General features: G+C 52.6%; 1 protein-coding gene across 12 annotated transcripts in view; it reads right to left on the reverse strand.

The window, feature by feature from the left end:
- Positions 1-27,478, reverse strand: part of RALGPS1 (Ral GEF with PH domain and SH3 binding motif 1) — a 306,693-nt gene that overhangs the window by 16,465 nt on the left and 262,750 nt on the right. For 6 of the 12 annotated variants that reach the window (XM_023217125.1, XM_023217126.2, XM_023217122.1 and 3 more), the window contains one exon: positions 12,154-12,280. In XM_023217125.1, the coding sequence (XP_023072893.1) occupies positions 12,154-12,280 (127 nt within the window). Of the gene's footprint in view, positions 1-8,305; positions 8,358-10,699; positions 10,858-12,153; positions 12,281-27,478 lie in introns of all 12 variants that reach the window. The other 6 variants (XM_023217119.2, XM_023217118.2, XM_023217117.2 and 3 more) reach the window with 2 other exon arrangements.

A 27,478-nucleotide genomic window follows, 5' to 3' on the forward strand; every position in this document is an offset into this window, starting at 1 on the left:
GATGGTGATGGTGGTAATGGTGGTGGTGGTGGTGATGAGACAATGGGTGCCAGGCAATGTGCTAAGCAGGATTCGCTCAGCATCTCATTTACTCATATAACACTGTGAGGCAGGCACTATTATTATCTCCACCTTATAGATAAAGAACCTGATGCTTGGAGAGGTGGAGTCACTTGCCCAAGATCATGACACTGGGAAGAGGCAGAGTGGGTGGTGCTATTGAGGTGGAAGCAGCCAGGGCACTTCCTGGGCCAACAGCATCATGAGTATTCAGACCAGTCAAGCGGGTCTGAAAGGCCATCTTCACTCCATCATTTCTAGGTACACATTAGGTTGTAGGTATCCTGGGGATTTCATTTCAGAAAGCCCTAAGTCCCTGTTTCTGGGCTAGGAGGTTGGAGAGCAGAAAATAATTACATTGAGGCCTTGGTAATCTTGGTCTTAGTAGAAGCAGGGTCCTTCCCTGATATGGTTTGGCTGTGTCCTCACCCAAATCTCATCTTGAATTGTAGTTCCCATAATCTCCACGTGTCATGGGAGGGACCCAGTGGGAGGTAATTGAATCATGGGGGTGGTTACCCCCATGCTGCTGTTCTCATGATAGTGAGTTCTCACGAGATCTGATGGTTTTCTGAGGGGCTTTTCCCCCTTTTGCTCGGCACTTCTCCTTGCTGCCACCATGTGAAGGAGGTGTTTGCTTCCCCTTCCATCATGATTGTAAGTTTCCTGAGGCCTCTCCAGCCATGCTGAACTGTGAGTCAGTTAAATTTCTTTCCTTTATAAATTCCCTAGTCTTGGGTATGACTTTATTAGTAGCCTGAGAACAGACTAATATACTTCCCCTAATCTTCTGTACACAGAGCCCTAGCCTCAAGTCCACAGAGCCTGGGTAGGAGTGCACATGTGGAAGGGCCCAGGCGATGCTATTGATCAGCAGTGTCCACCTGCGCCTGCAGACCCTGGATGGGAAGCCATCCAATTAGGCCATGGCCTATCCTGGCCACTTTCTGATGCTTCACCCTCATCTTCAGACAGGAAGCTGCTACCCTGAATTCTGCTGGGCCCTGGGATGTCCCTTCTAGCAGCACTTTTTGAAGGACATTTGCTCTCTATGGGCCACCAACTCTTCTCTGGGCAGTGTCCCTGATTCACTAAGTGGATCCCTAGGAGCCACGTTTGTATTGCATGTCCCCATCCTTCTGACAGCTGAGTGGACAGGGCAACACCAGTGATCCAAGCCAGGTAAGCCAGATAAGCCAGATCTTCTCTCCTGGTGATTAGGAACCAGACCTGAGAGGCTGAAAGTGAGACTCAGTGGCTGGGCAAAACTATCACATGTAAACTTGGGAGCTCTGAGGTATCATCCACCTTCCCCTCTGTGCACTGAGAAGTCCAGAAATCTTGTCTGAGAGAGAGTGGGGAAGGGTAAAGCAGATATGCAGAGAAGGATGGACACAAGATGGAAGGAGCATCCTGCCCACTTTCTAGGTGCTGACTCTGGAGGAATTGTAGGTATTGGACAGAAAAGCTGTGGGCAGAGATTTCTCAGCTACCCATGAAGCAGCAGTAGCTGCCTGGCAGGGCTCGAAAACAGAGTCAAGCAAAAGGCTCTGGAACCTCGAGGCCAGGGGTTCTCTGTGCACTATTCTTTCTGCAGACTTCTCTCAGTCTCCTGGCTGGAGCCCCAACTGCCAGACTCTAGTGTTTTGGAGCTAAGGGAGTGAGGCAAGAGATCACATATTGGAGAGAAACCCAAATCAGAAGCTGGCAAATTGTCTAACTGGGCTGCCACCCAGAGGATATTTGGTGAAGAGAACTCTAGTGATCCCTCAACGGGGGTCCTGGGACCTGAAGAGGCTGCAGGCTCTGAGTCATGCACCAAGCTGGGACAGGTGGCCCAGGGCTCAGTGTCTCTGAGTCTCATGCAGGAGAGATAGGTCAAGTATCCAGAGCACTGAAGCCAGGCGCCAGGCAGCGAATGAACCCGAGGAAACCAGACTCAGGGGAGGAATGAGAGCCTGGGATCCTGGCCTCAGCCACAGGTGTAGGGGACAGTGAGGTCCTCTGCGGCAGCCACCCTGAGAATGGCCACTGGCATGTCTGCTGCAGCCAAGGGGACCCACGACCTGCAGGATCGCCTCCAGAGGCTGGCCTGCCTCTCCCAAAGTACTGCAGAGTCTGGGGCTTGAGAGGCATCCTTGTGACCTGGCAAACCTGGGCATCTACCAGGGTCCTCTGATCTTCTCAAGGAACGAAACAAGTGTCTTTTAAAACTCAGTTTTTGGGGCAGGAGGCTTGGTGCTCTGTCACCATGACTGCATTTCGCCGGTGCCTCCTTAAGGATGTCAGATGATCCCACCAGCTAAAATGAGCAGGTAAACCTCACATGGGCAGAAGCTGCATCACCCAACTCCCTGAACACCCTACAGCACCACTCCATAGCACTCTGGGGGGCAACTGTCTGCAGTGACCTCTTAGAGGGGCCCCCCTACAGTCTAGTGTCATCCTGGAGGCCAGCAGGTGCTGGTAGAAATTTGCCATCATTCTGGTCCATCCCTCCCATGATCACTGAACTGCATTTGAGGACATTTTTCTTCCCCCTACCCAGCCTTAGACCCCTGGGTTGCTTCCTGGGTTGCTTTCTTGGTGGTAAGCAGTACCTACTGAGGGAAATTCATAAAAGTCCCCAACTCAGGCTGGGCACAGTGGCTCCTGCCTGTCATCCCAGCACTTTGGAAGTGGGGATGGGAGGATCACTTGAGACCAGCTAGGAAATACAGTGAGCCCCCACCTCTACTGAAAATTAAAATAAAAAAATTAGCCAGGCATAGTGGTGTGCACCTGTACCCAGCTACTTGGGAGGCAGAGACAGCAGGATCGCTTGAGCCTGGGAGATCAAGGCTGCAGTGAGCTATGGCAGTGCCACTGCACTCCAGCCTGGAAAACAGAGAGAGACCCTGTCTTTAAAAAAAAAACAAAAGTCCCTAAATCAGTTCCTCAGATGTAGCAGCTCCACCTATATGCTAGATCTTTACTGCGCCTAGCCTCATCACAGGGCTGAGGAATGGAGGCTCAGAGATACTGAGAGCTACCCAAAGGCCTGGGAGGATCAGTGGTCCTAACTTCAGGTCCCCCTGCAAGGCTGGCTGTGCCTTTCACTGGGGAGGTCCACTGAGAACTCCAGAGAACAGGACCTGCCATGGGGCCCAGCTCTCCTGTACGAGACTCTTACAGACACCAAGCCTGGGGCCAACTGTCCCAGCCTGGTGCATGGTTCACAGCCCGCAGCCTCTTCAGGTCCCAGGTCCCACCTTGAGGGCACTCTAGGGTCCTCTTCACTAAATGTCCTGGGCTGCTGCTTAACCATCCCCTCCTCCAGAAGCCACCTCTGAGCCTGGTGCCTGATGCAGGTCGCCCTGTTGGATCCTGCACAACTGCTTCCCTAACAGGACTTGTTTAAGACTCTGAGCTCTGACCCGTTCCCTCACCTCCTCCAGAGCAGGAAGAGGAACAGGCTTTGTTCAGAGGGTTTTGCACTGTGCCCCCCAACCCTGCCCCAGCCTCACTTCCCTCTCACTACAGGGGCCTCCTCTCACCCTGGGCCTTCCGAGGACCCCCCATCCCCTACTCTTCCTACCACCTGTATTACAGCCTGTGCCTCACACGAGAAGGCCCTTCCACAGAGACGGGCGAGTCCGACCAGGGGACATGGTGGCCAAGGTTTCATAATCAACTTTGTGGCACTTTCATATTTCAACTGTTAAAAACTGATCAGTAATCATTTCTGATTATGTCTTCTTTTGTACAGTTATATGTTAATTGTTTTTCTGGGTAGAAAAGAAACATTTACCCATTGTGGAAAATCTGAAGAATACAGAGAAAATAAACTCACTCAATAAACGTACAGCCCAGAAATACTCAGGATGAGTGAGACTCTATTTTCATATATACATACATGATCGCCACTACAATTTTGTTCGCCTTTTTTAAAACACCTCATTTAAAATCCTTTAACTCGTAGGCTGATATTCTTGTTTTCATCTTAGTGCCAACACTTGCTTTCCAAATCAGGCAGAAAAAGGCATCTGTTCTCCATTACTTCTGCTCCTGACTAAACGCTCCCTTCCGTGTTGGTTTCCGAGGGGCCTGAGGTTGGTTGGAGATCATCCTGATGAGCCCACAACCCTCCTCTCCAGGTAACTGAATGTCCTGTGGCCACCTCCCTGCCTCCCCGGGAAAGCAGAGTGTGCTGGGGGACCCCCTTCTCTCCTTGCCCCTACTCTCCCCAGCATGAGGTGAGGAAGACTGCTGACCAGGGACGCTGGGTGGAGTCACAGAGAAGAGCAGGCCCACCCTTGCCCACAGCTCTGTGGTTCCTGAGGGCCCTGGCACCGGACCACCATCCTGTCCTCATTCTGGGCCCCGAGGGCAGGGGAGGGTCTTTAAGGCAGCCTGGGGGCTCAGAAGTGACTAACGAACACCTCTCTGCGTCTCACTGCCCCTCCCCAGCCCCACAGGCCCTGTGACCTTGCCAAGGCTGACATGGGTGAGGAGACAGGAGGATGAAGAGTAGAAGAGGGTCCCTTTGCTCTTGCACCCTTGTTCCACGGTCCAGTAGGAAGAGGCCCATTCCCACCGAGGGCAGTACAGCAGCTCCACAGGCCTCAGTGGGCTCCAGCTCCTGTGTGCAAGCTCTTTATGGCCGAACACTCTGGAGACCCACTGGGCATCTGCAGCCTGAACTCTGGCTACTACCCAAAAAGGAGACATCTATGCATGTAAACTCAGAGAAGGCAAATTCACCAGACGGGCATGCAGGATCCCACCCTCCCCGGCCTGGCCAGAAAACAGAAACTCCTGCCTGCCTGCTAACAGTGGCATTCTTGGTGATGAAGGTGTGTGTGATGTGGAGAAACTGACCTGGGGTCTCCCTGCCTTTCATCTTGGTATCTGGCTCTATTTCTCTTCCTAGCTTGGGCAGGCTTATTACCAGGGCTGAGGGGCAGGGCGCTGGTGGCAATCTTCAACAGAAGATGGTGGCCCCTAAGCTTCAGAGCTGTGGGGCGAAATGCTGTCTCCCCCACCATGGCCAAGCCTCTTCCTCTCCTCTCTCATGCCCTCATTTCTCTGAGTGGGGCCCAGGCCTCCCCTGCACCCTTGGCTCTGGCTCCATGGCCTCTGTCTGCTCGGGCAGTATGACCTGCAGAGAAAGCTGTGTTCTTACAGCATCTGCAGGGAACAGCTGGTGGGGTCTCCAAGGAGGGGAGGCTCTTTCAGGGCAGGTGCTGGCCTCTGCGCCCAGGCAGGCTGACACTCAGTCTTCTGAGGAAGAGGGAGTCTGCTCCCCATTAGAGTAGGAAGATTTGGCCTGGGGGAGAGCTGGGAGTGCAGGGAGGACCTGGAGGAGCTAAGCATGGGGCCCATGAAGGTCAGGAAGAGAGAAGACCCAGGAAAGAGCATGAAGGTGAGTAACTGAAAGAAAAGAGCCCCAGGCAATGAAGATTTTCAAGCTACAAGAGGTAAATCTTCCCTTCCAACTCTCCCGTGGACTCTCCAGGAAGGCCCAGAATGCTCCTGTGCTTTTGCGAGTGTGGATTATTTCAGGGAATGTAAGAGGCAGTGCAGGATGGAGAGGGAGGTCGGTGGCCAAGGGGCAGCTGGCATCTGCTCATCAGGACTGCACGGGGTCTGGGTCTTGACTAGAGGAGACATCACAGGCCCACTGGCATCCTCCAAAGCAGGTGGCCTCCTGCTCCCCTCAGCAAGGTGGGGCTGGGCCAAAAGCCATCCTCAGAGGATGAGAAACAGGACATCCTCCCTGCAGGGCTGTTTCAAGGCTGCTGGAGGCAGAGCTGGGCATCTGCGCCAGCCATGAGACCAGTGCTTGGAAGAGATCCCCCAATCACTTATTCTAGACATTCAGATGGATAGTGAGCTGAATGCTATGAAATGCTGTGGCCTACAGTGATCGTGACAGCATTGCAAACAGCATCATCTCCCCGGGACAAGGAACTCTCCCTCACCATCCTCCTTCCTAGAAGCTCTAATCTCAGTCATGAGTACTTAGCAGGAACTACATCCACTACACCCTCAGTAACTAGTGTGGTGTCTGGCAGCGAGCAGTTGCTTAATAGCTACTGAATGAGTAAGTGAGTGAATGAAGGAGTGAGCGAGTGAAAGAAAGAATGAATGAATGAATGAACAACAGGTCCAGGTCTAGCTGCTATTCAGGATCTGTGCCTCTGATTGCCATTTGATGTCTTCTCATTGGCCTGAGGCCAGGGGAGGTGCTGGCTTGCCTGTAAGCCCTCTCCCTCAGGGTGTCCCCAGGAGTCCCCTGACTGGTGCTGAGAGTTCTGGAGTCTGCCCTTGTGCCTGTCTGGTTCTCCTTCCCACTGCTGGGGTGGCTCCCAGGGTGAAAGCTACTGACCCATTTGCCTGAGCAACCCAGACAGGTGGGGAGGGAAAAGAGAGAGCCTCTGAGGGCTGGTATATCGTCACTCCCTCACCACCCCCCATCTTGGGTTTCACAGGCAGACAGACTGACTGATCAATATGGGGCAGTCCCCGTATCTGGCCAAGCTGTGCAGCAGTGATGAAGAGGTGGCTCACTGGTCAGGAGGCTGTTGGGTGTGGCTCAGCTCTGTCCACACCAGAGTGTGGAGCAGGTAAGTCATTTTACCTCTCTGAACCTTGTTTTCCACATGTATAAAACAGAGACACTGGCCAGGTGCGGTGGCTCAAGCCTGTAATCCCAGCACTTTGGGAGGCCGAGACGGGCGGATCACGAGGTCAGGAGATCGAGACCATCCTGGCTAACATGGTGAAACCCCGTCTCTACTAAAAAATACAAAAAACTAGCCGGGCGAGGTGGCGGGCGCCTGTAGTCCCAGCTACTCGGGAGGCTGAGGCAGGAGAATGGCGTAAACCCGGGAGGCGGAGCTTGCAGTGAGCCGAGATTGCGCCACTATACTCCAGCCCGGGCGACAGAGCAAAACTCCGTCTCAAAAAAACAAAACAAAACAAAACAAAACGGAGACACTACGACTGGCTGTTGTGCAGGAGTGCTGAGGATTTGGTACATCCACGCACAAATAGCACCAGGACAGTGCTTGGCACAGGCCGTGCTCAACCAAGAGCACTGAGCAGCAGACAGCCCCTCTGCCCTGGGAGGAGTTGCTAGGCAGCACTTATCTTCTCTCTGCTCAATTTATGATTACGGGGACTGAGGAGAGAAGCTTCAGTGCCAGAGGAGGAGTGTGTGTGCGTGTGTGTGTGCATGTGAGTGCTTATGCACACATGTATGTGTGTGTGCACACAAATGTGTGAGAGTGTACATGCATGCATGCATATGTACATGTATGACAGTGTGGTTATGTGAATATGTACACAAGCTCATGTGTGAGCGTGAGCCTCTGTATGTGAGACTGCATGCATAGGTGAGCGCAAGTGTACAGTGTGTGCATGGGTATATGTGAGTGTGTAGGGCGTGTATAGGTGGGTGTGCATGTGCATGTGTGTGTATACGTCCAGGGCCCTGGATACTGGTGCATACCTGCCTTTCCTGGACATTCTGTGTCACTGGATGTTTCCAGCCTCCCCTCAGACCCCGAGTCGCCATGATGCCCTTCACCCCTCGTAGTGCCATGGCTGTGGGGGCACGCCCTTCACAGTGTCCCCTGCCTCCCTAGAGATCACCTGGCTCCTGGCACAGGAAAACACCAGTACATGGAGCTCTGTGATGGGAATTCCTGAGCAGGAGGCCTGGGGCCCTGACTGACAGGCTCTCCCAGGAGCCGAAGTCTGGGATCCTCAAGGGATCCTCAAGGGAGGCAGAGGCTGTGGCCACTTCCCTGTCACCAGCGCCTAGCAGGGTAGGGGTCAATAAATACCCAAGGCCTGAGGCCATTAGGCTGCAATATTCTCAGACCCCACCAGGCGGAGCCACATGCCCATCTCAAGACCAGGCCACTTCCCAGGCTTCCGGTTTCAAGAACCCACACTTTTGACCAAATCTGCTCCCAGGCCTCCTGCAGCTGTGCTGGAGGAAGAGACTCCTGGATCAGGGGAGGTGTGGGGCTGCTCAAAGCATGGGGGCTGGGGCCCCGACACCCATCCTGCTCTTCCATCCTCCCTCCTAGTCAGCACTGCCCCGGCCAGGCTGCTGGAGGAGCCACAGAGCAGCCTCACCGAGGCCAGCATGGGGTGGGTGGGGCAGGGCCCGTCCCTGCCCGGGGCCTGTCTTCAGCTCCCTCGGCCCTGAGCACCGCCCCTGGGAGGGAGGCCATGCTGAGGCCACACTCACCTTTCCAGCCCTGAAGACATCTCTTCACTAAACTCTGAGCTCTCACTACTGCCTGGAAAAGGAACACAGGTCAATGAGCACAACGGCCTCACAGAAGAGGGGCCCGTTCTCCCAGGTCAGGCCCCTGAGCTCACAGAAGTGCCACAGAAACTGCTTCCTCACATTGGGAGCCTCGATGTACTCGAGTTTTTGCTGCTGCTTGTTCTAACTCTGCTCTGGGAGGGTCAAAGAACCACCCCATCCCACTGTTCCAGGCAGGTCCTCTACGAGCTTCCCACTGCCCCCGAGGGCCGCAGCTAACTGCCCACTGGCCCGCTGGGGTCTGGGTCTTCTGGGCCTGACCTGGCTCCACCACTGCCTCCCTTCTGGCCCACATGAAGCCAGGACTAGAACAGGCCTCACCTGGTGAGGCCAAATGAGCACCTCTTCCTCTTCCACAAGGGTCAGGGCTTGACTAGACACTGGTCACAGCGCAGGTACCTGGCATTAGACAGAAGCCTCAAGGGAGAGCCCCTGCAAACCCCTGGTCAGTGGGGTCACAGAGAGGGGCTGGGTCCCACAGTGTTGCTACCTGTTTCTCCTTCAGGCCTGTCCCTCTGGGCTGAATGGGCGACCCTGCTTCCCCCAGGCTCTGTAAGCCCTCTTGAAGGAGAGATTTTCTCCTGTCACCCAAGCATCCACACGCAATGCTTCTGGACTGTCTCTCAGACCTCAGAGGCTCTGAGGTTCAGCGCTCTTTGCCTGAAAGAGCACCAAGGCCGAGCACTGGGAAAGCAGGAGGGAGGGGATCCCAGGCCCCTTGGCATCTGTCTGAGTAATGGCCCTCATCACAGAGGGGAGGACCAGCCCAGCTCCCAACAGGGCACGTGCACACATGGCCACTTAATCAGGGCTTTTGGCCCCAAACAGAAAAACAGTTTCAAATCCCCAACTTGAGGAGCCGGGAACCAAACAACCTTGTGATCTCCCATCTGGACGCTGGACAGCTCTGCATCTGCCTCCGTGTTCTGTCTCAGGAATAGCAAGGCCTGGACTCAGGCACAGCTCAGAAAGTTTTCTGGATATAAAACAGCTGTTCTGCTGAGTGCTGTTGGGCCGGCATTCCCCAGAGGGCATTCCTCAGAACCCAGGTCCCATTCCAAGGAAGAGGGTCCCATGACCAAAGAATGTGGACACTGTGGACTCTGATGCCTTCTTAGAGGACTTCTCCCACCCACCAGCACAGCCGCATCTCTGGGAAGAAATCTGCACACCTTTGCTCAGCCCAGCCTTTCCCCACGCATGACCTGGAACTCTTCTCCCAAGGCACACCTCAGAACCCTGGACACATTGTCCCGAGCCGTTGTATAACCCTGACTGGCTCCAAACAGGATGACCTCCTCTGAGGACAGAGGGAGACACAGAACATGCTTGTCAGACTTCCAGGACGTGGGAGACGGCGACCCCTGGACTCATATTGCCCACGCCCTCTGAGACTGACTTGCTTTCACAGGGACGTGGGAGTGATTCCTGCCCATTTCTCCTGTCCCCTCCCACCCCTCTGCCCTGCAGTCCTCACAAAATCAACTCCCAGCTCGGCAACTGGTCTAACCAACGGCCGTGGGAGGACTCCCTGCTAAGGGAAGCCGAAAGACACACAGACACACAGACCACAAAGGCACAGGCATACTGAAAGGCAACAGGAACCAGAGAGAGCACTGGCCTGATGGCAGTATTAACAGGGTGCTGCCCACCTGTCTCAGCTGACCTGGACACTGCGGGGGTACGGACCTACAACCAGAGCTCAACACCAGCCTGAGTCCTAATGTCAAGTTCGTCCTATCCCAGCCTCAGCAGCACAATTTCTGCCTCTTCTGTTGCCATAGCACCATGTCTGGCTGCCACTCAGTGATGCAATTTCATCCCTGAACATCAGCTTTTCATCCTCCCTCCTTCTAGCTCCCATTGTGAAGACAAGTGCGCAGTGACAACCCTGTAGCCACCCAGCTACCCGCCCTGGCAGCCTCTCCTGCTTTGCCCTGCAGGGCCCTGTGGGTCATGATCCCTCAGGGACAGAAGCCTGACTGTGGTCCAGTCTGGTCTAGGGAGTTGCCAGCCAATAGCAGCTGATCTCAGGAAAGTGTTTGGCTGCTTTTTTCTACCTGCCTGCCATGCCACCAGCAGGATGACGACAGATCCAGGGCTCTTCATGAAGCCCACAAGGCTAGGAGACAAGGGTTTCTCTGGCTCTGGGTGATTCCTGCAGGCAGCCACCTCTGTAGGGAGGTGAGGGGCCACTGGGTCCCCCAGAATGATAGCGCCACTGGGCATGGCACAGTGACACAGAGACAGACACAGAGCACACACTGGGCCTACAGCCCACCAGCCTATCATGTGCAGGCCGGAGACGCTTACCTAGGGAGAGTCCATTGGTGACAGCAGAGGAGGAGGTCAGGGCCAGGCCCTTTCGGGGGCTGCGGGACTCTAGGACACTGTCGTCCAGTAGGTGCCTTGCTTTCTCCGATGGGAATGTCGCACTTTTACTCTCAACTACACTCAACTGACACATCATACTGGAAAACGGAAAGGAAGAAAGAAGGCAAAGCTCCTTATCTATGGAGTGACAGTGGTTACACCTGCCTGGGGGCTGGAGCAGATGGTGCAGCTGCAGGAAAAAGGCCTCCACCCAGAGCCATGGTACAGCCCAGGCTCTGTCCTCTCTCATGCCATGACCTTGGGCAAGTCACATCCTTTCTCTGAGCCTCAGTTTCTCCATCCATCCAATGGGGATAACGATACTTGCCCTGCCTGTCTCCCAGATGGCTATGAGGCTCGAGTGAGCAGATGCTGCTTCTGAGTGATGAGGCCGCACAGGTGAGCGGCAGTGGGCCTGTAGCCAGGATGTCTGCTCCTGGAGTCACATGCACCTGGTCCAGGCCCTTGCTCCGATGTTTTTCCACCATTGCAAGGAACTTCACCTTGTTGAACCTCATTAGACTCATTCTCAAAATATGTAATAATAGCACCCACCTCAGAGGCCTGCATGGGTACTCAGGGAGATCATGCTTGACAGGCATGTGCAGAGTGTCTAGCACAGAGGGCTGCTTAACACTCAGAGCGCAACTCTTTCTCCTCCAGCCTTGGAGCTCCTCCAGGGCCTGCCTGGGCTGGGCTGAGGCTTGTGCCTTGGAAGTGGTAGGTGGGTAGGTAGGTAGGTAGGTAGGTAGGTAGGTAGGCAGGCAGGTAGGGAAGGAGGAAGGGAGAGAGGGAGGGAAGAAGGAAGGAAAGGAAAGAAGGAGGGAGGAAAGGAAGGAAGAAAGGAAGGAAGGAAGGGACTCATCTGTTCGGAAGCCTCTGCCTAATGCCCTGGAGACACAGGCACAGTTGCCCCAGCCATGCCGAGGACTCACACATGTCCCCCAGCTATTGGGCCCCACAGGGCTGATGAGCCAGCAGGTTCACTGCTCTGTAGGCAGATGCCATGAGAAACTGAACACCGCCCTGGATGACAATCACTGGTGTCCACCGGACTTTGGGGTTTTTCCATGAGTCATTAACTGGGCTTGGGCAAATTCTCTGGAATGTCACTGCTACTTCCCTGCCCTTCCCTGCACCCTTCCTCCACCAGCTGCTGAACCTGAGACACCTGTCAGTGGTGTGGACTCAGTGCTGCCACAGTGCCCCTCAGCTCTTCCCAAGCTCACACCAGCCTCAGGAAAGTGCACTGGCCAGGATTCCAAGGGCTCTCATCAGCAACTCCCAGAACAGGGCAGGGGAGGGACCCCGTCAGCAAGTGTTTCCCTGCACTGTGCCCAGGCCCATGTGCAGGACGGTCTGAAGCCCGGGGGAGGGCTTGCTCAGTCACCCACTTGTTGCCTAAGCTGTGGCTCTTCCTGTGTCTGGGGACTGGAGGTGTGGGGAGGCTGCCAGCAACAGACGTATCAGGACAGGTGGGCCTCCGGCTGAACCTCGCACAAACAGAGCCAGCAGAGGGACCTGCAAACAGAGCAGAGAGAGCAACAACAGGGGTTATGATGGGAGGGTGAGGGGCTGTGCAGGCTGGGTTGGGGTGTGGAGGCGGTCCCCGGGTTTGGAGTACAGCAACTGGCCCAGCTGTCACAGATGGGGCAAAGTTCATAGGAGCCCTGCAGCTTCTTACTCATTAGATATTGATCCTTCACTCTCCATATAGTAATTGACTCCCCAAGGCTGCCAACCAACTCTCAGGATGGTCAATGTCCTGCTGTGCATGGCACCCCCTGGCCAAAGGGAGGGCACCATGGATGGACATGGGGATAAGCAGCCTAGTCCTGGCCCTGCTTCCCCATGGCATGACTTACCCAAGGACAACCAGCTGGTGAACAACAGAGATGAGACTTCAAAGTGTGTCTTCTAGGCCAGGTGTGGTGGCTCATGCCTGCAATCCCAGCAATTTGGGAGGCCAAGGCAGGTGGATCACCTGAGGTCAGGCGTTCGAAACCAGCCTGGCCAACATGGTGAAACCTCGTCTCTACTAAAAATACAAACGTCAGCCAGGTATGGTGGCACACACCTGTAATCCCAGCTACACGGGAGGCTAAGGCAGAAGAATCACTTGAACCCGGGAGGTGGAGGTTGCAGTGAGCCGAGATTGTGCCACTGCACTCCAGCCTGGGTGACAGAGTGAGACTCTGTCTCAACAACAACAACAACAAAAATGTGTGTCTTTTAACACCAAGTCCATTCCCTGAGCTCTTATACAGCCACTTTCTGGTCTCTGTGTACTCATTAAACACAAAGGGGCAAGAGCACAGCTAGACAGATAGGGTTCAGATCTTAGGTCTTTCATGTGCTACCTGGGACCATGGATAGGTTACTGAACTTATTCCTTGAGCCTCAGTTTCCTCATCCGAAAAGTGGGAATGATTCAACTCACCTTGCAGGTGGTCAGAAGAAGTCCATGAGGTAACGTACGTAGACTTTCATAGTTTTTAGCCCTCATACTTAATTTATTATGGTAATTATTACCATGTCCTTCTCAACCCAGTCATGGGGCTAACAGGTCACCAGAGCCAGGGAGTTAGGGGTGCAAACCTCATTGCACTCAATACACAGAGACTGAGGCTGAATCCTTCATGCTGGCCACATCTTCAGCTATGTCTGGAGGAATGTGACCCTGGCCACTGTGGCACTCTTTAGTTTGTCTGGCTTGCGAAGGGATGTCTTTAAGGGAGGTGACTCCAAAGGCTCGCCTAGCTCTGGCTATCTGGCCCAGGTACCAGGGGTGGCTGCTGCCAGCTGAGTGCTCACTTCCCATGAATTGCCTCCTCTGCCGTCCCCTCTCCTTCCCAATCCCACTCTGCACAGGCACCTTCTCCTTCACCCGCCCCCACCAATCCCTTTATTAGGCCTTAGCCAGTTTTCTTATTCTCAATAACATTCCAAAATGTCACTTCTTTCCTTAGTGCCCCCAGGCAACTCCAAGACCCCAAACCTTTCCAATGCTGCCACTCTTTACTTCAGTGACAACACTGGTTGTCAGGTGGGACCTCTCTCACAGCCACCCTTGCAGTGGCCACGCACACCTCCATTCACACTGGCCTTCCTGCCAGGCCGGGGCCCATCTCTTCTCTCAGGTCCTACCCATCTCCTCTGAGAATTCACTGCCTCACTTTCCCCTTCTCTCTCTGACTCCTTCCCCCAGCCTATAGGCAAGCTCTAGTCTCTCTTTTCCTGTAAGCCAAGGTCCTTCACTGGATCTTTTCCCAGCAAATGGAGGTCTGTGCTCCTCTAGTCACTCAGCTCTGACTTCTGTACCCTAATGACACGTCCACTGACCTCCTTCTTGCCAAACCAATGAAGGCTTGTCAGCATCTCCCAGAGCCCTTGGTACCTGGTGCTCGGGGTCACTCCTTCTCAACATGCCCTCCTTCCCTGGCAGACGCTATGCCACACTCTCCTGCTTCTCCCTGTGCCTCTTCAGTCTCTGTCACCACCTCCTCCATGAGCTCCTCCTCCTCCTCTAACACCCTTCATGCTGGAGTTGTCTACACAGGCTTCCCTCTTCAGCTCCTGTTTTTTATTTGATTGGATAGCTGATGACTCTTAAATCTTGACTACAGTCCTCTTTTCTTCTTCTTCTTTTTTTTTTTTTTGAGATGGGGTCTGGCCCTGTCACCCAGATTGGAGTGCAGTAACGCTATGACGGCTCACTGCAGCCTCAACATCCCCGTCTCACCGGCTCAAGCAACCCTCTCACCTCAGCCTCCTGAGTAGTTGGGACCACAGGATGGTGCCACCAGGCCTGGCCCAGTCCCCTAGTCCTCTTTTCTGAGCCTGAGACCCATATATCCACCTCTTGGCACTATCCCTCCATCTGCCCTTTCTTAAGATGCACCAAGTGCAGAACAGCTGAGGCTGAGCCTGCAACTCCTTCTTCTGTTTCCAGCCTTGGCTGGAGGCATTGTGCGTTACCCAGTCACCTGGCCTGGGATGGGAGCCCGCCCTCGGCTCCTCCCACATGGCAATGCGGCTCTTCTCTCCTCCCTTCCCTCCTCACTTGCTGCACAGTCACCAGGGCCTCCAGACTCTGCACAGCCCCTCCCTGCCCACTTCTCTTGTCACTGACTGGTCTGGGCCCCCATATTTTATTGTCTTCCTGCCTCCAGTCTGATCTTCTAAAATCTAACCCAAGCACAGCTTCACAAGTATTTGAAAAACGTGAAGCTGACCATGTCACCACCTTGCTTGAAACCATCCATGACATGGTGTTCAAAGTTCTTCCTGACCTGGCCATTTAAGCCAATCTTAAAATCCCGATGGGGGCCGCGCGCAGTGGCTCATGCCTGTAATCCCAACACTTTGGGAGGCCAAGATGGGCAGATCACGAGGTCAGGAGATCAAGACCTAACATGGGCAGATCACGAGGTCAGGAGATCAAGACCTATCATGGCTAACATGGTGAAACTCTGTCTCTACTAGAAATTAAAAAATTAGCCGGCCATGGTGGTGAGCGCCTGTAGTCCCAGCTACTTGGGAGGCTGAGGTAGGAGAATGGCGTGAACCCGGGAGGTGGAGCTTGCAGTGAGCCCATATCATGCCACTGCCCTCCAGCCTGGGCGACAGAGCGAGACTCCATCTCAAAGAAAAAAAAAAAAAAAAATCCTGATGCAAAAGAAAAGGAACAAAGTAGCCAAGACTATTCTGAAGAAAAACAGTGCAAGACTTGCCCTACTGGATGGCAGAACAAAACCTAAAGCAGTAGTATTTAAACAGTGTGGTACTAGGCATGGATGCAGACACAGCTCAGTGACTACAAACTGCGAGCCCGACCTGCTTCCTGTTGGTGGTGGCATTACCAGTCAGTGGGGAAAGGAGGAACTTTTCAGGATAGGGGCAAAACCACTGGGTTTCTGCGGAAAAAGACAAAATTAGAGTCCTGCCTTATGTTAATCAAGTGGATTAATGTGACAAATGTGAAACGCAAAACTACTGGGAAAAAAAGTAGCAGACAATCATTATAATCTTGCAGAAAGGGAAGAAAGAAAAAACACAAATGCTAAAGGAAAAGGTGAATAAATTCGACAACATTTAAATGTCTGTACCAAAACCACCAACCAAAAACGACATCAAAATCAGTGTTAAAAGGTGAGTCATAGTGTGGGAGAAGGTATGTGTCACCCCTACACCAACACAGGATTAGCTTTCAGATATACAGAGAACTTCAAATATCTTTAAGAAAGGGCAAACCACACAGAGAGAACAAGCAAAAGATATGAAAGGCAAACCCAAGGAACAGAATCTCCAAATGACCAATAACAATAAGGAAAGACGCTTAACCCCACTGGTAATAATGGAAATGCAAATGAGAGCAAAAGGAGATATCTTTTTATTCCAACAGATGGTAAAAAACAATAAAAAATTTAGCTTGACAATGTATTGCATTGGCAGAGGTGGAGGAACAGGTTTTTACTCTAGAGAAACTCTTGTATATATACACGAGGAGCCACATATACGAGGATGCTCAAGGTAGCATTGTGCGTCACTGCAAAAAAGCTGAAACAAGCTACATGCCCATCAGTAGGGAAATAGATATATGAGCTGTGGTTTATTTGATCAACAAATTTTACAAAGAGAAGGCGAAACTGCATCTATAGGTATCAATATAGATAAATCGTAAAAACTTAAGTTTCAGCTTGGGCAATATAGTAAAATCCCATCTCTAAAATAAATAGAAAACCTAGCCCAGTATGGTGGTATGCACCTGCAGTCCCAGCTACTCAGGAGGCTGAGGTGGGAGGACTGCTTGAACCCAGGAGGTGGAGGTTGAAGTGAGCTGATATCATGACACTGCACTCCAGCCTGGGCAACTGAGTGAGACCCTGTCACAAAAAACAAACAAACAAACCCCAAAACTTATGTTAAGTAGAGAGAGTAAGTTGCAAAATAATGTTTATGGCATTATGCCACTTAGGTCAAATTTTTAAAACACACAAAACAACAGTATATATGTTTACACATAAGTATATATGCAGTAAAACACAAAACCTGCACAAGAATAATGCAAACCAGCACAGCAGTTACCTGTAGGGAGGAAAGGGAAATGAGGCAGGATGGGGGTAAGGGGCCCTCCCTCCATCTGCAGTATTATTACTTACAGAAATATGTGGTGAACCTGGCAAAATGTTAACTGCTACTAAATACGGATGGTGGGGACAATGGGTATTCCCTATGCATTAACTATTTCATTATTTAAAGTAAGACTACTTTAAAAATAGTGGTCACCTACTCTGTGCCAGGTGCTGTGCTGCAATCTCCATCTGCCTCTCCAGATTTGCCCTCCACCCTTCTCCACCCTGTGCCATGGACCAGGGGGCTGCACATGGGGCTAGGTCAGTGGGCTCCCTGGCTCCCTCTGGCTCCTCACTGGGTTAGGCTGATGGGGAGCAGGCTGGGGCACTGCCTCCTCTGGCTCTCTCCCTGCCGGGTCACTCCTGAGAGGTGGCAGTCTGTTTCTAACCCTGGGGTATTGAGCTGTCCTTTGGGGTCCTCATACTCTGCCCACATCTTTGTAAATAGCCCCATTCTGAAACTCTCTTCCAACCACCCAACTTGAGTGTGTCATCTGTGTCTGCCTTGACCCTGCAGTGCCTTCACATTTAGTCCACACAGCACTCCTCTGAGGTCTATATTATTAGCTTCAACTTGCAAGTAGAGTAGTAGAAGCTCAGTGGGTAGGCATCAAGCATGCATCCAGGACCTGGCTGGCGATGGGGTTAGGTTCAAGTCTAGGCCTTGTGAGTGCATGGAGCAGACACCTGGGACCACCTGCCAGGCACCTTCTCAGGAAGCACATTCTCCTCCCACTGATATAGACAGGGGAGGCAATGCCAGTCCAAAGCGGCCTCGCCTCTGGCCCCAGCTGATGGGTCTATGAGTGGACACCCTCCCCAGGATTTTTGGATTGGAGCCTAGAAAGCATTTGAGGACAATCTCTGTTTGATGAATGAGAAATAAGGATGGCCATGTTTCCCTGCTTGTGGTGAGGGAATCTGATCTGTGGTGACAGAAAAAGAAAGTAACCTCACTGAGTGAGGCCACAAAGCAAGGTGGAAGAGAGTTCTGTTTCAGTTGTTCCTGACACCCAGTGTATCCCTGGCCTGGCTGTTCAGCTTTCCTTGGTTTTTGTGAGCCAATGGTTCCTTTTTCTCTTTTTTTTGGAGACAGTCTTGCTCTGTCACCCAGGCTGGAGTGCAGTGGTGCCATCTTGGCTCTCTGCAACCTCCACCTCCTGCATTCAAGTGACTCTCATGCCTTAACCTCCCAAGTAGCTGGGATTACAGGCATACGCCACAATGCCTGACTAAAATTTTTTTTTTTTTTTGTATTTTTAGTAGAGACAGGTTTCTTTAGTAGAGATGGGGTTTTGAGACCATGTTGGCCAGGCTGGTCTCAAGCTCCTGGCCTCAAGTGATCCACCGATCTCAGGCTCTCAGCTGGAATTGCGGGCATGAGCCACTGCACCCAGCCCAATGGTTCCTCTTTTGGTTGAAGTCAGCCAGAGTCTGTCTGTGTTGCTGCAGTTCAAAGAACCTTAACAAAGAGACCCCACCACCCGACACTGACTCTTGGCGCAGCTGCCTAAATAAATTAGCTTGATGGCAGGAGAGAGGGGAGGCTCTCTGAGGCCCCAGTTCCTGCTTTTCAGATAGCATCTCAAGAACAGGATCTGACAGACCAAGCCACAATAACGGAACTGGAGAGGTGTGACTCTAAAGTAAAGGTTCTTGGCCGAGACTTCACAAACCCAGGAGAGGTGTATGGAAGGCCTTTGAGGTGTACAGAGGACTGAAAGTGCAGCTAAGCTTTTGTATGTGTGCATTTTCCTGGCAAGGGATTCCATGTGGTCATCAGCTTCTCTGAGGCTCGGGAGGATCACGAGGTCAGGAGTTCAAGACCAGCCTGGTCAATATGGCGAAACCGTCTCTACTAAAAAATACAAAAAATTAGCCAGGCATGGTGGCATGTGCCTACAGTCCCAGCTACTCAGGAGGCTGAGGCAGGAGAATCACCTGAACCTGGGAGATGGAGGTTGCAGTGAGCTGAGATTGCGCCACTGCACTCCAGCCTGGGTGACAGAGTGAGACTCCATCTCAAAAAAAAAAAAAAAAAAAAGGCTCTAATTCTTAACCAAAGAATGTATCAGAACCATCTGGAGAGAGTGTTAAAAATGGAGTTTCTTGGGCCCACCCCTGGAGACTGATTTTGTGGGCCACAGGTGGGTCTGGGCATTGCCGTCAGCCAAAGCTCTCCAGGTGATTTGGCTGTGCAGCCCGGGGAAGAAACTCTGCTCAAAGCGCTGCAATACAGGCAGGCTCTGTTCCGAAGGAAACATCTCGTGCAGTTGTTCCAGCGAGGAAAAGGAAGAATGGAAACCATCCTGTTTTGTTTTGGTTTTGCACATATTGCTCAAGAAACGAATCCATGTAGAGGGTGGATCTTGCCTTGTTTATCAGCAGCCGTGTGCGAGGGATTACAGTCTCACTGCCTGAGTCACTCTGGCTCCCACCCTGACTCAGAAAAGTGTTTTCTGAAGGTCAAATTGCATTGCTCCTCCCTTGTGGTTTGAAGTGGACGCCAAGGCTACCTGGTGTTGTGGTAGTAACAATCATGATGATAATTATAACCTAATGAGATGCACCCGGCGCCGTGCTCTGTACCTGTGCCACAACACCTGAGGTGGAAACTCTTAGTAGCCCCATTTTACAGATCCGAAAGTGGGGCTTACAGAGCTGCAACACGCTGGAGGCAGGACTTGATCCCAGGTGTGTGGCACTCCTGTGGTGGCTGGGGAGGAAGGCTAACTGTTCAGAGGTCAGGTGCTGGTCAGAACACGAGGAGGGAGGAACACGGTGGCCATATCTGAAGTGATCTAGTAAACTGGAGACACTTCCTCCAGGAAGTCTGTAGTGGGTAAGACCCAGTTACTACCCTTGAGGAAAGGAAGGTGATGGGAATTAGCATCTATTACGCACTGTGGGCCAGACTTGAGTCAACACTGCAAACTCCTGTTCTTTGACTCCTATGAGGTTAGTAACTTTTATCACCGCCATTTTAAAGGAAGGCTCAGAGGCACTCTGCAGTCACACAGTTGGAAGCTCCAAGTCTCTTCTGGTAACTTTTGGCCCTTCCTGTTCACTCCTGCCTGACTCGTTTTCCCATCTGTCTCCATGTGCTTCCTGCCTCTAGCTCCGATTCCCATGCTCAGTCTCTCCCAGACCCACTGGACTTGCCCTTGGTCTCTTCCATTCAATTCTTGACTCTCCCTGCAGGACTAGGCCTGGATCTGCCCCCTCTTCTTTCGGCTATGGACGGCCCCGGGAGGCATGCCTGGCCTCAGATGCCCCTTGACCCAACTGGAGGAAGGGTGGGGGGCCCAGCAGAAGAGCCTGCAGCTTCCCTGGGCGCCGTTTCAAAGCTGATGCTGCTCCCCCTGCTCTGGGTCTCAGCTCCTCCCCTCTTCTGCATTGTTGACCAACAGCCTGGGTCTGACGCGGAAGCAGAAGAATTCCCATTCAACTGCGCCCCAGGGATGGGGGGCCTCCCTGCCAGTAAGTGACACCCTCTGCTACTGAAAGGCCTCATGTTCTTGCCCTGCCAAGCCTGGGGTGGCCACCACGTGACAGCACCAGGGACACGTGTCTTCTGGGACCGCTTGTGAGCTGGTGGCTGGCAAGTTTGTTTCTCCATGTCTCGGGGCAGGGGCAAGGGTGTGGGTGGTCATCATGCACCAGGGCTCTGGGCTGGCTGAGCAGAGTACAGTTCCTGCTGCCAGCCCCGATATGGCACGGACAGCTGGAAAAACTGACCATGTGGCTTGACTATCTCAGAGGATTGCTCCGTTTTTCCTCAGCATAATTTTTCCATGAATAATCTTTAAAGCTCTTTAAGTGGCTGTTTCTTTAGCAGTTTTATTGGAACATATGAGAACTGACAGTCTCTGTGGGGAACGAGATATCATGTTGAAAAAAAATCTGGTTTTCATTACATTTCTTTCAAGAAAGCAACAGGCTGCCCAACAGGCCACTCATTGATTGGAAGAGAAAGGAGCCCAGAGCCTCCTAACAACGGCCTTGGAGGTGGACAGGATGATGAAGAGTGATGGCAAAGACTCAGGATCTGAAGGCACACAGGCCTGGGCCCCCACCTGCGTCTGCCACTTGCAGGCTAAGTGACCTTGGGCAAGTCACCTCACACCTCTGAACCTGAATTCTACATCTGCAAAACAGGAATGGTGACCCTGACTGACAGCCTCCCTGTGAGGAGTAAACCATACAGCATCCCTCCCTCCTTCATGTGACAAACTTTTCCTGAGCCCTGACCTTGGGCCTGCCCCTGGGGCAGGAGCTGGAGATACTACACTGGATTAGAAAGATGAGTTTCTAGTCAAGTGTGGGAGAGAGAGAAGTAGCCAGGTAATTAGACCAGGAGAGACATCTACTTTTACATGAGAATAGTAACAATAATAAATACGGTAAAGGCAACAACTATACCAATAATATAACTACAACAATAACGATGGTAATAATGACAGTAGCTAATGTTTACTGAGCATCTACAAAGCGCCAGGAACTGTGATAAATGCTTTGTACACCTGATCTTAATTAAGCCTCACATTAACACTGCCATGCAAGTACTGTTGCTATCTTACTTTTAGGATGTAGAACTGGACGGGGGAAGAGTTCAGGAACTTGCCCGGGTGAGCAGTCAGTGAACAGGATCGCCCTGAGCACGGTGCACGTGAGTACACAGAGGGGACCCCGGAGGGTCTGATGTCCAGGCAGGTGCAAGAGCTCCAGCAGGAGCAGTGATGGACGCAGACAGAAGAGCATGTGCACAGACTCGGGGTGACAGAGAGCAGGGCCTTTGAAGAAGCCTGGAGTTCAATGAGGGGAAGGTGTAGAGATTTTTAGGAAGGGGCACTGATGCATTCAGATGTGTACCCTAGAAAGTTTGCTTTGGTTGGAGAGCAACTGGATGTTGCTTGACACCAAGACTTGACACCACAGGCTAGGGGTATGGGGGGAGGGGGACTTGGGGTGACCGTCAGTGGAGTGGTATCCATGGTACTGTCAGGTTTTGGGGACATGATGAGAAGTGCATTTTGGGATTGATGTCTGGAGGCCACTGGGTAGAAGAAGACGTGTGTTTGGGACGGGAAGCCTCGTTCCCACGGATTTCCGGCAGCATCCAAGTGGCCTGCCTGGGACAGCACTGCCCCATTTAAGCAGCCTGGCAGCCCTGCTGCCGCTCACAGAGGCACTTTCCAAGTATCGCACATCGGAAATTAATGGGAGGCAGCTGTGGCAGAAGGGAAACTACTCAGCTTGGAGTCACAAGACTTGGGTTCCAGTCCAGCCTCTGCCCCACGCTGAGCTGGGAGCTCACGGTCGAGTCTCATCCTTCGGAGCCCACGTTTTCTCATTGGAGAAGGGGGCTTGACAACTGTGCAACTGGGTGCTCTTGCAGGTGCCACTCTGAGCCTCTGGTGCACAGGGTGACTTTCGCCTAATGTGAAGGGGGCTCAGTGTCCTCAGTGTCCCTCCTGCCCATGCTGAGAATCCGGTTCCCAAGGACTCAGGCCCTCTCCAGGTCTGCCAGACCCCATGTCTCTCCAGGACACTGGGGCCCCTCTGCACAGAAAGTCTGTGTTGAAACCCTTCTCTGGCCAGGTTTCACAGTGGAGCCTGGGAGCTGGTCACTTTCACATTCACACACATTGTTTCTCATACATGCAGCTCTCACGAGTTCTCCCCGACAGCCAAGAACTGTCTCACACATCATTCAGAGGGCCTGGTTCATTCTCTTTTTTTTTTTTTCTTGAGACAGGGTCTTACTCTGTCATCCAAGCTGGAGCGCAGTGGTGCGATCGTGGCTCACTGCAGCCTCCACCTCCTGGGATCAAGCGATCTCACCTAAGCCCTGAGGAGCTGGCGTTGTAGGCACGCGCCACCATGCCCAGATAATTTCTATACTTTTGTAGAGATGTGGTTTTGCCATGTTGCCCAGGCTGGTCTTGAACTCCTAGGCTCAAGCGATCCTCCTGCTTCAGCTTCCCAAAGTGCTGGGATTACAGGTGTGAGCCACTGCACCTGGTTGACCTTGATCATTTCTTTCTGTAAATGGCATCCAATCACCCGTCCTAGGGCAGATTCCTAGGCCACAGGGAGCGCGGAGCAGCAGATGCTGGGGGAGCTGCTGGTACTCGTGAGGAGTTGGGCCGCATCCAGGCAGGGAGTTGGCCAGAGGTAGGTTTGAGTCTCACCTCTTCTGCTTGACCTTGACGTGACAGATAGGAGACTCCAAGAACAAAGGAGATGTGAAATCCCAGAATAATGGGCCACAACTGGCCTCCTATCCCTGGAGCTCCTCACAGAGGGCCCCTCCCGCCCATCTATTCTGAAAATATAAACAGGCAGATAGAGTATGTTTCTGGAGAGAAGAGCATGTGGAGAGAGGGCCTACCCCTTGCCCCGGGACTCTTTTTCTACTCACACATAGTTGGGGGGAGTCTCCACAGACCCCCTGGGGAGGCTGAACTATGTCTATAGCAGTCAGGAGACCCAAGGGAGCTGCTGTGCCTTACTCAGGCCTCACGAGGCCAAACGGCTATGCTAGAAGACAGTGGTGGCCACAGGCAGGTCTGTTGTGCTCACAGGTCTGTTAGAATGAGGACAGGTACAGCCTCCTGTAGACCGAGGTGGCCCGTGTGAGGAAAGCTGGCAGAGTTGAGGGCTGGAGGGGACCCAAGCATCAGGAAGCTGCCAGTGGGCACCAGACTTTGTGGGGGGCATGGAAGGGGCTGCAGGGGTCCCCCAAATAGACTTGCATCTGCCTGGGTCAAGGGACTTGTGGAATCTCTAAAATACCCATGAAAGTGCCTGGGAGAAGAAGCATCAGCGATATCAGCTGCCAGCTAGAAGGCCCTGTGAAATGGTTTGCCCCCTCCAAATCTCATGTTGAAATGTGATTTCCAGTGTTGGAGGCAAGGCCTGGTGGGAGGTGACTGGATTGGGGGGCAGATCCCTCATGAATGGTTTAGCACCATCCCGTTGGTGATAAGTGAGTTCTCACTCAGTTCACGTGAGATCTGGTTGTTTAAAAGTCTGGGACCTCCCCTCTCCTCACCCCTGGCTCTCTTGCTTCTGCTCTCACCATGTAACATGCTTGTCCATCCTTCACCTTCTGTAAGCTTCCTGAGGACCTCACAAGAAGCCAGGCAGATGTTGGTGCCAAGCTTGTAAAGCTTGCAGAACTGTGAGCCAATGAAAGCTCTTTTTAAAATAAATTACTTGGCCGGGCGCGGTGGCTCAAGCCTGTAATCCCAGCACTTTGGGAGGCCGAGACGGGCGGATCACGAGGTCAGGAGATTGAGACCATCCTGGCTAACACACGGTGAAACCCCGTCTCTACTAAAAAATACAAAAAAAAAACTAGCTGGGCGAGGTGGCGGGCGCCTGTAGTCCCAGCTACTCGGGAGGCTGAGGCAGGAGAATGGCGTGGACCCAGGAGGCGGAGCTTGCAGTGAGCTGAGATCCAGCCACAGTACTCCAGCCCGGCGGCACGACGGGGCCCCCCCCCCAACAAAAAAAAAAAAAAAAAAATTACTCAGCCTCAGGTATTTCTTTATGGTGATGCAAGAATGGCCTAACACAGAAAATAGGTACTAGGAGTGGGGTTATGAATTAGTACATTTGCATTACTATAAAGGGATACCCGAGGTGGGATAACTTATAAAGAAAAGAGGTTTAGGCTGGGCGTGCTGACTCATGCCTGTAATCCCAGGACTTTGGGAGGCCAAGGTGGGCAGATCACCTGAGGTCAGGAGTTCAAGAGCAGTCTAGCCAACATAGTGAAACCTGTCGCTACTAAAAATACAAAAATTAGCTGGGCATGGTGGCAGGCAACTGTAATCCTAGCTACTCGGGAGGCTAAGGCAGGAGAATCACTCGAACTCAAGAGGCAGAGGTTGCAGTGAGCCCAGATCACGTCACTGCACTCCAGTCTGGGTGACAGAGCGAGACTCCGTCTTTAAAAAAAAAAGAAAGAAAGAAAGAAAGAAAAGAGGTTTAACTGGCTCATGGTTCTACAGGCTGTAAGGAATTATGTTGCCAGCATCTGCTTCCAGTGAGGGCCTCAGGAAGCTAAGGTACAAGCCACCATGCCTGGCTAATTTTTTTTATTATTTTATTTTCACAGATGAGGTTTTGCCATATTGCTCAGGCCCGTCTCAAACTCTAACTCTGGGCTCAAGCCATCTGCCTGCCTCAGCCTCCCAAAGTTCCAGGATTACAGGCACGAACCACCATGCCTAGCCCCTAAACATGAGATTTGCAGGGGAAACATACTCTCTCTGCCCGTTAATATTTTCGGAAAGGATGGGCGGGAGGGGCCCTGCATGAGGAGCTCCAGGGATAGGAGGCCAGTTGTGGCCCATTACTCTGGGATTTCACATCTCCTTTGTTCTTGGAGCCTCCCATCTCAGCAGTCTGTCACGTCAAGGTCAAGCAGAAGAGGCGAGACTCAAACTCACCTCTGGCCAACTCCCTGCCTGGATGTGGCCCATATCACCCTATGCTCCAATTACCACTGTAACCTCTCCCCCAGTTGCTGCAGGCCAAAGAGATGAGAAAGACCTAGGGAGGGAGAAGGGCCAAACACCCCTGCTCTCTTGCCACAAGCAGCCAGGCCTGAAGCACCGCAACCAGGCTGAGACAAGGAGATTAGATTTAATGTCAGATCAGGTTTTGAGTTCTGATTCTTACATGGAAGTTGCCTTCTGAGGACCAACTGGGGACAATGTATGTCTCAAAAGTGACTGCGGGAAAGTCAAGGACATGCCAATGTAATGCTTACTTGCACTATACAGATACATGGAGCTGCAGGGACAGAGCCCAGAGGCTGTCCAGAGCCTTGGGCTTGGCAGCTGGTTCTGCCACTTCCTCAATGCATGAGGCTGGGCGAGCACCTGCATCTTCACCTGTAGAATGGGGATGACACTGGCCCCACTTTGCAGTGTCTGTGTCAGGGTCACTGAGTGAGCACAGGAGAATACTTACGATGGTGCCTGGCAGAGTACATGCTCAGTGCAGCTCAGCTGCTATCACTGGTATTATGCAACTCTTGGACTCTCTGTTTCCCTCCCATGGAACAGCTGAGGTGCTGGCTTCGAAACCCATCCACAAAGTCTTTGATGCTGCTCCCATTCAGTGGTAGGGTCTACGTCCCTCTCCTTGGATCTGCAGGCCTTCGTGACTGCCCTGAGCAGCAGAGTGTGGCAGCAGTAAGGCTGCGTGACTTCTGAGGCTGGCTCATGAGGGCTCTGTGATACAGGTTCTACCCTGCTCTCCTTGGCCATTTGCTCTGGGTGAAAGCCAGCTGCCCTGCAGGAGGCTGCTGATACTGAAGCTGCCACGCCGTGAGGAGGCCCAGGCCACAGTGGGAGGCCACAGGTAGGTGTTCCACGCTCCCCACTTGTAGCCCCAGCCCCATCTGGCAGCGAGCACTGAGCATGTGAGTGAAGATGGCTCCAGGTGACTCCAGCTCCAGCCCCAGCCCTGTTCAGCTTCTTGACCCACACAGTCTATGCATGTAATAAAATGGTTGTTTCATGCCCTTAGGTTCTGGGGTGGCTCGTGAGTGACAGCAGTACTGGTATGCTGGTGACTTCCCCAGCGGGAGCTCCCTCTGTCCCCCTACCAACTCCCCGATGTCTGGACGGTACCAGAGCCTGCTTGGGAGGCCACGAGCTAACACTCTCAAGAGGTGAATGTATGCCAGGCACTGGACTAAGGGGACTTCCCCAGAGACCCTGTGAAGTATGTCTGTGTGAAGATTCCTATTCCTATTTCTCCAATAGGAAAACAGACTTAGGGGGATCAAACCAATGGCCCAAGGGCCTACAGCTAAGAACTGCTGGAGCCAGGCTCTGAACTGAGCTCTGCCTGACTCCAGAGGTGGTTTCTACCACCAGGCAATACAACAGGGAGACACACAGGTGTGTCAGAGAGCAGTCCTCACAGTGTGAGCACAGAAACCAGAGGCCAAGGCCGAAGATTTTCCTGGACTTGCGGTGCTGCCCAGAAATCTTCCGAAAAAACCTGTCAGTTGGTAAAGCCACGTGGAGGCGGGACTAACAAAATCTGGAAATGTCTTCACCAGTTCCAAAGTACACACAAACATTACTTGCCCTCCCTGGGGGTCAGCGTTCTTTATGATTTTTTTCTCTCCAGGAAAATATTAGTTCATTTATAGAAACTAAACATTACATGTGGAGGGAAAATGGAAAACGTGGCATTCTTGGCCTTTTTTTCTCCACAGACACAGAAACTGAGAAGGTTTCTCCATTTCCTTTCTCACAGCCTATTTGTTGGTATGGATCTGCCCACACAGTCATTCTGCAGCGGTGGAAAGTGGGGGCCGGCTCTCTGTGGGGGGCAGGGACCATCCCAGAGACAAAGGGCAGCCTCAGCCCACAGACCATTTCGGACGTGAATCAAGGCCTCAGAGGGCGAGACCTGGGCCGCTGTCAATGCCAGGGCAGGTGGGCTGGGTAGAGGGGTAGAGGTGCGGGCGCTGCCTAGAAGAGGGCCAGAGAGACCGCCCGTCACATTGGTTTGCCCCTACTGCCTCCTTTCAGTTCCTCAGTGTGCCCGT

This window comes from Piliocolobus tephrosceles, chromosome 14 (assembly GCF_002776525.5).
Source record: "Piliocolobus tephrosceles isolate RC106 chromosome 14, ASM277652v3, whole genome shotgun sequence".
Taxonomy (NCBI): domain Eukaryota; kingdom Metazoa; phylum Chordata; class Mammalia; order Primates; family Cercopithecidae; genus Piliocolobus; species Piliocolobus tephrosceles.